The sequence below is a fragment of the Crocodylus porosus genome, unplaced genomic scaffold (genome assembly GCF_001723895.1).
Source record: "Crocodylus porosus isolate Cpor-Errol unplaced genomic scaffold, CroPor_comp1, whole genome shotgun sequence".
Lineage (NCBI taxonomy): Eukaryota > Metazoa > Chordata > Crocodylia > Crocodylidae > Crocodylus > Crocodylus porosus.
In genome coordinates, this window is record NW_017728886.1 from 356,457 (window position 1) to 366,769 (window position 10,313).

The window sequence follows — 10,313 nt, forward strand, 5'->3', positions numbered from 1 at the left end:
CGCACCAGGCCCCTCAGCCCCGCGCTAGGCCCCGCTGACCCGTGACGTCGCGCGGCGGCGTGATGACGTCATGGAACCCCCCACCCCCCGAAGCTGCAGGCGGCGCCCCGCAAAGCACGACGGGAGAAGGAAATCCCGCGAGAACAGGCAAGGAGCGGCCGCAAGTCCTCATGGGAGAACTGGTCGTGGGAAGGAAGGGCACGTCCGGGAGCGGTGACGTCACGGAGAAGGAGGAGGGCGTGGTGCAGGTGAGGGGGCGGTCTAGAGCGGCTCCGCGCGGCACCATGGAGACGTGGCGGAGCGCCCTTCCGCCGGCACCATAGAGATCCCGGGGGCGAGCTAGAGCGCCCTCCCCAGCACTATAGAGACTTGCGAGCGCGTCCTTCCGTTGGCATCATAGAGACCCCAGGGGCGGGCTAGAGCGCCACGAGACGTACCAGAGCGCCCTCCCCCAGTACCATAGAGACGCACGCGGGCGGCGTCTCCCCAGGACCATCGAGACGAGGGAGTCGCACCAGAGCGGCCACCTTCCAGCCATACGGAGCAGGGAGACGCGCTAGAGCGGCTACAGGGAGACCAGCGCGGCGCCTCCGAAGTGCACGGCGCTGGGTGTTTGCACCATGGAGACGCCGTCAGCGCCGTTCCACGGGCGGGGCGGCGACGGGCGATGGACACCGACGGTGCGCGACGCGCGGCAGGAAAACGAGACCCCGAGCTGCAGACCGAGGCGCCGGAAACCGCGTCGCGTCGTGTTGTGTTGTGTTGTGTCGGCGCCCGCGTCGTGCTCGCGGGGCCCGTCGTCGAGGAGAGGGCGCGACGGCGGCTGGCGAGGACGGCGGGTTCATCGGGGTTATCGGAGAGCCCTCGAACCGCAGACCGCGAGGCTGGCAGGGGCCTCGGAGGTCACGTCCAGTCTAACGCCTGCTCCGAGCAGGACCAGGCCCAGCTGCATCGCCCCACTGTCTACCCGGGGCTTAAACACCTCCAAGGACCGAGACTGCACCACCGCGCTGGTGGCCTGTTCTAGTGTTTTAGTGAAAAAAAATCTTCCTAATATCCAACCTCAGCTTCCCTTGCGGCAGCTTGAGCCCATTGCTCCTTGTCCTGCCGTCTCCCGCACCGAGACCGGCCCAGCCCCGTCCTCTGTGCAGCCCCCGGCGGGGAGGTGGAGGCTGCTCTTCAATCCCCCTCGCTCTTCTCTTCTGCAGACTCAGTCAGCCCAGTTCCCTCAGCCTCCCCTCACCAGTCCTGTGCCCCAGCCCCACAACCAGATTCATTGCTCTCCTCTGGACTCTCTCCAACGTGTCCACATCCTTCCTATAGTGGGGGGCCCACATCAGGACACGGGACTCCAGATGTGGCCTCCCCGGTGTTGAGTAGAGGGGAAGGATCACTGCCCTCGATCTGCTGACAGCGCTCCTCCCAGTGCAGCCCCGCACGCTGTTCGTCTTCACAGCAAGGGCACCCTGTCGTGGGCAGGGCTGAGGAGCAGAGGAACAGTCTAGCTGGCTGTGCAGGGTTAAGTAGCGCCACGGCCCTGTTGCTCCGCTAATTCTGGGAATCCTCCAGTTCCAAACGCATCTGACCCACCGAGCCTCCGACACCCAGCCGCCTGCCCTGCATGTGCATTTGTAACGCATCACCTCCCCCTGAGCTGCTGTTGACCTGCGCTCGCAGGCACTGACCTCTGCCCATGAGGTCCCGGCCTGGCAGCTCAGGGGCTTGTTTGCTCGTCTCTCTCGGGCAGGGAGAGTTGTTGGTTTTCTGATAAAAGCCCAGTGACCGGTTCCTGAAAAACACCATGGAAAAAAACAAACCCATCCAGCCAAGGGGGTGGGAAACCCAGGGCTGGAGGGACATTGGGCTTGGCAGGGTGCAGAGCAGCCTGCAGGGAGCAAGCCTGGCATTACCCTGGAGAGATCTGCAATGTCTTGGCATTGCTGAGCAGCCCCAGGCGCTGGAGCAGGGAGGAAACCCTGTGGTTTCTGCAGGGAGTGGAGCCAGCAAATGTCTTTGGACCCTGGGCATATCCCCGGGGGCATGAGGGTGGGGGTCCCAGCCCCTACTCAGGGCTCTGAGGTGCATCCATTTATACCTGTTCAAGGTGCCTGGGAGGGGAGGACGACTCGCCATCCGTGGAGGTTGTTGGTGCACCCTGTGTTCTGCTGGCTCTGGAGGGGAGTTGGGAGGGGAGGCAAGGCCTGTGCATGGGTCCGTGGTCATTTGGGGTGGATGGGGCATGCGCTGGGAGCTGGGGGAGCATCCCCTTAAGAGAGGCTGCCAGGATGCGGGCATCGCCCTGATCCCTGCACCGTCTGCGGGCTCTTCCCCAGCGCAGTGTGACCTCAGTCCCGAATGGACAGGGCCCCAGCATGGGGCCCAAGGAGGCAGTGGCGAGCGGGAGCTAGTTAATAGACGACCAAAATCAACACCGGGCGTTATCAGTGCTGCCCCGGGGCAGGCAGCTCAGTTGGGTTCCCTCGGCGCCGGCAGACATGAAGGGGGTGCTCGCTCTGGTGCTGAGCCTGGCGGTGCTGGCGGCAGCCAGCCGGTCCGTGTTGCAGGAGCAGGCAGTGGAGCTGGCGCTGGCTGATTTCCACAGCCGCGGCCACGTCCATTGGCTCTTCAAGGAAAAGTCGGTGGAAGGGGTGGTCGAAAACGTGAGTGCTGCAATGCAGTGGGTTCAGGCCATGGGCTTCTCAGGCACTGCTGGGGTGACATCCTGCCTTAGGGGAGAAGGGCCTGGAGCCGGCGCCCGGCCGGAGCTCCCCGAGCACAGGGCAGTGCGGGCAGGCTGGGCCGCGGGGCACTGACTTGCCACGCTGAGCTACACATTCACTGGATGCTTGCCTGGGTGTGTGACAATGCCTGGCTTTCCTCTCCCAGGGCTTAGCCAAGGCCTCTTTCCCTGGAGGGGAAAGCCAAGTGGGGCTGGGGGCTACTGGGACACATGATGGGGCAACTGGTCCCTGCTGGGTACTCAAGCCATTTTGGGGAGGATGGGTGGTATCATCCAGCTTTTGCTGCGGACCAGGCAGGATGAAGCCAAGGGACAACACGGGTCCCTCTGAGCTTGGGGGAAGCCCACCCTCTCCCTCTTGCTGGGAGAGGGCAGGAACATCTCTGAAGCTTCCTTGCTCCTGGTGTAAAAAGAAACTAGAAGTTTTACTCGTATGCCAGGAGCCCAGGGCTGCCCAGGGAACAGGACCTGCAAGGAGAGGCGGAGAGAACTGGGCTTGTTTACTCCCTGCACCTGCCTAGATCCGCCCCTTGTGTTACACAAGCAAACGTGCAGCACTGAGGCACTTAGTTAGTGGGACGGGATTAGCACCAAGTGCCCAGAGACGTTGCAGGAGCTGCTCCTCCGAAGGCCGGGAATGCCCTGTCAGTGCTGGGGTCCAGCTCAGAGCCGCCCCGCTCCTGGTTGACCCCGAGCTCTCTCACAGGTGCAGTCAGCGGGGACCTTCATTCGTATGCACCTCAACCTGGTACCCACGACCTGCAGGAAGCAGCAGGAAAGGAAGCAGCACTGCAGCGTTAGACCCAACGGGGTGAGCAAGCAGGTGGTTAGGCTATGCTCATGCCCACGCCACTGAAGTCGCTGGGAGTTTGCCTCAAGGGCAGCAGGATCAGGGCCATGCTCATTCTCCCTCTCAGTTCTTTGTGCCTCCTTCCCCCCACCCCACCCCTACCCTGTCTCCCTCCTTTAGGGCACGGGGCAGACAAGGATGACCCAGATCCTCCTTGTCAGAGCAGGTGGGAGGGGCTGGGCCCAGGAGAGAGTAGTAATGGGGTGAATGGGGGCATCTGGGCTTGGGAGGGGTGAGTGTGCGTGCCTGTGCATGTGTATTGCAGTAGTGTGTGAACGGATGTGTATGCATGTGCAAGCCCCAGGAGCGGAGGTGGAGTTGTACATAGGAGCAGCACGTGGGTGTGTGCACACAGTGCCTGAGGGAGGTGGGTGTGCATGCATGGCTGTGCCTGTTGGAGCCATGTGAGTGTGCTGATGTATATGCATGTGCAGTGCCTGGGGGGATGTATGTGCACATGCCCATGGAGCTGTGTGTGTTGATGCATGTGCAATGCCTGGGGGAGGTGTGAGTGCATATGTAGCTGTGCCTGTTGGAGCTGTGTAAATGTGGCAACACAGGAGCGTGCAGTGCCCAGTGGGGGGTGTGAGTCCACCCCCGTGGAACCACGTGGGTGCTAGGCAGGGTTTTTGCTGTTCTGGGCTGGGCTTCTTCCATGACCTCTGCTACAGGCTCCCACCATGACCTTGGCCTTGTCGCTTACCTCCTGGGTCCCCATGCCCAGCAGTGGCTGGGCTACCAGCCTTATCCCACCCCACCCCGCCCTGCCCCGCACTGCTGGGCCCCATCCATGCCTGTGGGAGATGAGGGAGCAGCCAGGGGTGTTGCAGCCTCGCTGCCCTGCCCCAGAGCCGCCGTCTGCCCTGACTCGGTGGTCACAGCCTCCCCGGTCTGTCTCCACAGAAGAAGCGCAACTGCCTGTTCTGCGTCAAGTTTGACAACACCAGCCCCTCGGAGGTGCTGGACAAGTACATGCACTGCAGCATGGAGCTGCTGACCAAGGTAAGTGCCACCTTCTGCCCTCCACCCAGCTGCTGTCCCAAGCTTGGAGGGACTGGGTCTGGGGGGCTGGCAAAGCTTGGAGCCAGCCCCAGTGCCCCTACGTGTGTGGTGCCACACCTGGAGGATCACACACACACACGTGCACAAACACATGCCTGTCCCTGGCAGATACAACACCCCTCCCATGCACATCTCGAGCTATACAAGCATGGGGGCACATGCACGTTTGGCTGCACCCATGCAGCACAAGCCCTGGCACCCCCATGCTCTCAGAGCTGCTGCCCTCACGGTAATGCTGGCTCTGCCTTGCAGGTGCTGTCACCGAGGGACGAGCGGGAGTGCCAGGGGGTGGAACAGGCTGGTGAGGGGGTCTACCTCCCTGGCAAGTTTGCCTTCCTCCACAGCCAGCTGGACTAGCGCGGTGAGCACAGAGACGGGGCAGTGAAGGGCAGGCAGCTGGGTCCTATGATGCTTGGGGCACATAGCTGCCTCCTGGCCCATCTTCCAGAAGCTGGACGGCTGCAAGGGACTCCTTCCTCCTTAGAGATGAGAGCCTTTGACCCATACCCCCCAGCCCAGCACTGAGCCCCCAGGGCAGGCTGCAGACCAGCCGAGCAGATGCTGGAGGGAACTCCCCTGCCCCTGCCCCTGCCCCTGCCCCAGGGGTGCTGGCAGCAGCTCAGAGGCTGGCTCCCAGGTCCAGGCTCTCACTGAGAAAGGAGAAGTGCGTCACGGCTGTGGCAGCAACTGACTCCCTGGTGTGTCTCCTCTCTCCCCAACCAGCTGGGACAGCGCCCATGGGGCCAAGGACCCCCTGGCCCCCGCCAGCCAAGGAAGGAGACTGCCGTCCAGCAGAGACCAGGAGACTACCCCAGACCTCCCCCTGCGACGTGGGCAGCAAAGGAGCATCTCAGCCCGCTGCTTTCCCCACTGGTCAGCGTGTCCCCAATAAAGCCACAGCCACAGGCCTGCCTCAGCCCTTTCATGCAGGGCCTGTGGAGCTGGACGGTCCTCTGCTGCCTGGTGCATCTCTCACGTGCCCAGGGCTGGGATCACAGCACTTTCTGTCCTCCAGCACAGACCCCCTCACTCCAGCCTGCTTCCTCCCTGGGCTGGAGGGGATCAGTGTCCCTTGGCAGGACCAGACTGGCTTTAGCCCCTTCCCACCCTCTCCCCGTGCTGACCCAGGCACCCTGGAGCAGGGCAGGGCCCATGATGAGCTGCTTGGCATCATGACAGCCCTGCCAGCACGCCCAGCTCTGCACAGAGAGGCAGGGAGCAGACTCGGAGAGGACACGGTGGGGGTTTATTTCACAGCAGACAGCCGGAGGAGGACCTCACTTAGCTCCCATGCCCCCTCCTGCCACATTGCCCCAGCTGCTCGGTGAGCCTCTCACCCAGAGCCGGGTAGGAGCAACCACCACGGCTGTGCCTGGAGCAGGCATGGCTGCAGAAGCCCCGTGGTAGCAGGCTGGGGGTCACCAAGGCAGCCTCTCTCCCCTCGCCTCGCTCAGCCACTGCTGTCCCAGGCAGCTCTCACGCCAGGCTCGCAGGCTGCACCCGGCCTGGAAGGGACGATGCCCAGCCCTACCGGATGCCTGACAACCCCACAGCAAGAAACTGAGGCCGGGGGGAAGTTGGGGGTCAGCAGCTTCTCCGGAGCCTGGTGGGGGCTACCTGGGAGAGGGGGAGTCTCCCATCCACTGTGATGTGGGGCAGCAGACTTGGCTCCACCGCCCCCATCCCTGGGGAGCTGCAGGGCTCCGGGTGGCACGCGCTGTAAAGCAGGGTCCGGGCTGCGCTAGGGTTATCCCAGCAGCCAGAGAGCGAAAGCCACCCTTTGCAAACTTGAGCCAGCTGCCAGACAGGCCCGCAGGACCGCAGCCGAAGCCAAGCGGGCAGGGCGCTCAAGACACAGACCCGCGGCGCAGAGGGCAAGGAAGAGCCTGCGGTGCGACGCCGGGGCCGGCTCAAAACACGAAGGAGCTGGGGTCGGGGCGGAGGCTGAGGGCCCGCTCCGCCTGGGCGACGGCGTCGTCGGCCTTCTTGCCCAGCTCCCGGCACTCCCGCAGCACTTCGTGGAACTGCTTGTAGGCCTCCTCGACGATGGAGCCGCGGCGCGGCGGGCGCGCCGCCCAGTAGCCCTCCGGCACCCAGGGCGGGGCCGTGCCGGGGGGCTCGGCCCCGCCCCCGCCCCCGGCGCAGCGCGTCAGCGAGTCGTCCAGGTCCTCGCAGAGCCGGTAGAACTCGCTGCCGCGGCCGGAGACCCGCTCGCCGTCGATGACCTTGAGCCCCGGGAACATCTCGCCCAGGGCGCGGCGGTAGGCCGGCGAGGCGCACACGGGGTTGCTGAGCCGGCCCGCGGGGTCCCGCAGCCGCAGGCTCTCCAGCTGGCGCAGCCCCCCCAGGCACCGCAGCTGCTGCAGGCTGCTCACCCGGTTGCCGGCCAGGTTGAGGGTCTGCAGGCTCTCGCAGGCGCCCAGCGGCTCCAGGCTGCAGAGGCAGTTGCCCGAGAGGTTGAGCACGGCCAGGGCCCGCAGGGAAGCCAGCGGGCCCAGGTGGGAGATGGCGTTGCCCGACAGGTCCAGCCACTCCAGGTTGGCGCAGGCGCCCAGGCAGCCCAGGTCCGTGATGCCCAAGCCCCGCAGCCTGAGGAGCAGGATGGACTCCAGGTCGAACTCGCCCGTCTGGGCCTTCAGCAGCTGGGCGGTGACCCTCACCGCCTCGCCCTCCTCCATCGCCCGGGCACGGGGCCCTCTGCCCCGGCTCCGCCTCGCCCCGCGGGCGCCGGCTCGGCTCCTGGACGCAAGGGGAAGAGACAGGATCAGGACCCTGCAAAGCCTGCCCCGCCCCGCTGGGCACATGGGGAAAAAGGGGGCCAGGGTCTCCCAGGGCAGGGGCAGGCTGCCTGCTGCCCCCCCCCCGCACCGCGCAGCTGGCTCCAGGCTGGCCCTCCGGGGGTCCTGCACGCAACTCCCCCCCCCCGTGACCGTGAACTCACGTGCAGGGCCGTGCACGCGTCTGAGCACCCGTGTGCTCACCCCCCCGCCCCTGGCAGCCCGGGACCGGCAGGCACATGGCCGTGATGTGCGTGCCCGTGTGCCCCCTGCACACCCATACCTCCCCCGCACGCCCACGTGCACCCCACGCGTGCCCCCCTGCACACACGTGCACACCCCCTGTCTGCAGAGCGGCCAAGTAACCGGGAGCTGACGAGCAGGAGCCCCCGGCCCGCACCCTCCCGCCGCAGCCCGCGGATCCCTCCGCCGCCCCGCACCCGGCCGGCGTTGCTATGGTGACCCGCGGCTGCCAGGATTTAAAGGGCCAGCGCGCAGTCATGGGTGGGGGAGGGGGCGCGCGGGGTTTGCACGCGGACTGGGCGTGTGCTGCACGTGCAAGCACGGTGCCAGCTCACACCTGCCGCCCCCGGGTGTTTTCCCGTCCAGATGGGGCTGGGGGATAATTCCCACCGCGGCTCCGTGGGGCAGGGGGCTTGATCTTCCCCCAGGGGGGCTGGGGGTCTCGCGCCTGAAGCTGCACGGGGGCAGGAGGGGATCCCCCCGCTCAGACTGGTCGCACTGGGGGGCTGCTTTCCTCTGCAGCGGGGCACGGCCATGACCCCCCCTTGGCAGCAGCAGGATCTTGGGCCGCGGCCCCCCGCTTTCCCCGGGGCGGGGGCGATGCCCGGGGTGGCGGTCATTTTGCTCCGAGTTTGGATGCTGGTTTGCGCGGGGCTGATGCTGCCCCGGGGGCCAGGCCTGAGCTGGATGCAACCCCTGCAGCTCCCTGCCAGCCCCTGGCTCTGGGATTTTAAGCGCGCTTAAAATTTTGCAGTGCACCGGTTTAAATTTCCAATACTCTAGTCCTCCAAGTCACCCTGCCCGCCTCCGTCCTCCTGTGTCTGGTTGGCGCTTCCCAAGTCCATGTCTTCAGCGCGTTTCTTGACACCTTCCTCCAAATAATGAAGGCTCAAACCCGACCTTGGAGGCTGATCTGACCGATAGAGTCAAACCCTGAGAGAGACAGCCCTTTACACATGCAGCTTGTCCCTGCAATGAATGAATTGGCCCCCACTGCCCCGGAGAGAAAGGGTTCCCACATTTTATCTCCTTTGCTTTGCAAGCACTTAAGGAGGGACGATGGTTTGTATGTCCTGTCATCTCCCACACTGAGACCAGCCCGGCTCCATCCTCTGTGCAGCCCCCGGCAGGGAGGTGAAGGCTGCTGTTCAGTCCCCCTCGGTCTTCCCTTCTGCAGACTCAATCAGCCCATTTCCCTCCGCTGCTCCTCACCAGCCCTGTCCCCAGCCCCACAGCCATTTTCGTTGCCCTCCGCTGGACTCTCTCCAGTGTGTCCACATCCTTTCTGCAGTGGGGGTCCCACAGCTGGCCACAGGACTCCAGATGTGGCCTCCCCAGTGCTGAACAGAGGGGAAAATCACTGCCCTGGATCTGCTGGCAGCGCTCCTGCCGATGCAGCCCGGGATGCCGTTCGCTTTCTCGGCACCGCAGGCTGCGGCTTGCTGAAGTCCAGGCAGAGTAGATCTACGGCACCGCTTCTGCCTGAGGAAGAACTGTCTTCCATTCCTAGGGAGGACATCAGGTTAGTCTGGCAACCCCACATCATGTTTTATCCTTTCCTCCCGATCTCTCATAATTCTGTACTGTACAGTCATGCCCCAAAGCCTTCTCTGCCGATGAAGACAAATTAACAGGCCTGGAGTTCACAGAATCAGAGAAGCTGGCTAGAAAGCAGCTCCCATCTAGTCCAACCCCCTGCCGGAGGCAGGACCAGCCCTGTCCAAACCCTCCATGCAAATTCTTTTCTAACCTATAACTAAAACTATCATGCAGTCACAAAGCACAAAACCCAAACCACAGGTGAAGCAGGGACAAACCATGCTCGATGTCCTGCTGCTGCAAAGATTGCTAATACATGCTGCAGGGACCCCAGGCCCAGGCCGTTCCCCTGCTGCAGACGAAGGCAAACCTGCCCAGTCCGCACCAGTCTGAGCAGGGGGAAACCCCTTCCTGCCCCAGTGCCGCGTTGGGCTGAGCCTGAGCACAGGGGCAAGACCCGCCACCCAGGACCCTGCAGGGTCGGTGCAGCAGGAGCATTGGCACAGACTGGCCCCATCCCAGCCTGGGCTGCAGCAACACCAGCACCAGCACCTCTTGGGGGGGGGGCTTCAAAGCCCCCTCACAAGTAGTAACAGGAAGCTGCAGCAAGGGAAGTTGAGGTTAGATATTAGGAAAAGAAATCTCTCATGTGGAAGGTAGTAAAGTATTGGAACAGGCTCCCCAGAGAGGTGGTGAAATCTCCATCCTTGGAGGTGTTTAAGACCCAGGTACACCTTGGCAGGGATGATGTAGTTGGGGCTGTCCTGCTTGGAGCAAGGGGTTGGACTAGATGCGACCTCCTGGGGTCCCTTCCCACCTTTATTTTCTATGAGTCTCTGGCTTCACGGCTCATTAGAATCTGATGTACTAAAAAACAGTGGATACACTAAAAAAACTGCAACGAAAAGCTTGGGTCTGTTGGCTGGATTACAGGTGTATTGGTAGACTGACTACTGAGCTGGCAAGCATCACAGCCCAGCCCCTGGCACGGGTCTTCGAGAGCTCCTGGCGCTCTGGTGCAGTGCCCGAAGACTGGAAGAAGGCCAATGTGGTGCCGATCTTCAAGAAAGGGAGGAGAGTGGATCCGGCTAACTACAGGCCC

The 10,313-nt window shown here is 63.7% G+C and overlaps 3 protein-coding genes across 3 annotated transcripts in view; 1 reads left to right on the forward strand and 2 right to left on the reverse strand.

Annotated features, from left to right (window-relative positions):
- LOC109305668 (zinc finger protein 585A-like) overlaps positions 1-1,013 on the reverse strand; it is a 29,819-nt gene extending 28,806 nt beyond the window's left edge. Inside the window, exon 1 of the mRNA XM_019528719.1 lies at positions 40-1,013. Within this exon, the coding sequence (XP_019384264.1) occupies positions 40-72 (33 nt within the window). The 5' untranslated portion in view covers positions 73-1,013. The remainder of the gene's footprint in view (positions 1-39) is intronic.
- Positions 1,014-2,433: 1,420 nt separating this feature from the next.
- Positions 2,434-5,557, forward strand: RARRES2 (retinoic acid receptor responder 2). Its single transcript, XM_019528857.1, has 5 exons — positions 2,434-2,660; positions 3,447-3,551; positions 4,494-4,592; positions 4,905-5,013; positions 5,376-5,557. Exons 1-4 carry the CDS (start codon positions 2,496-2,498, stop codon positions 5,007-5,009), a joined length of 474 nt encoding a protein of 157 aa, XP_019384402.1. The 5' UTR covers positions 2,434-2,495; the 3' UTR covers positions 5,010-5,013; positions 5,376-5,557.
- A 916-nt stretch (positions 5,558-6,473) lies between these two features.
- LRRC61 (leucine rich repeat containing 61) lies at positions 6,474-7,877 on the reverse strand. Its single transcript, XM_019528842.1, has 2 exons — positions 7,769-7,877; positions 6,474-7,391 (listed from the first exon to the last, which is right to left on the reverse strand). The coding sequence occupies exon 2, from the start codon at positions 7,328-7,330 to the stop codon at positions 6,563-6,565; it is 768 nt and encodes a 255-aa protein (XP_019384387.1). The 5' UTR covers positions 7,331-7,391; positions 7,769-7,877; the 3' UTR covers positions 6,474-6,562.
- Positions 7,878-10,313: the final 2,436 nt, after the last annotated feature.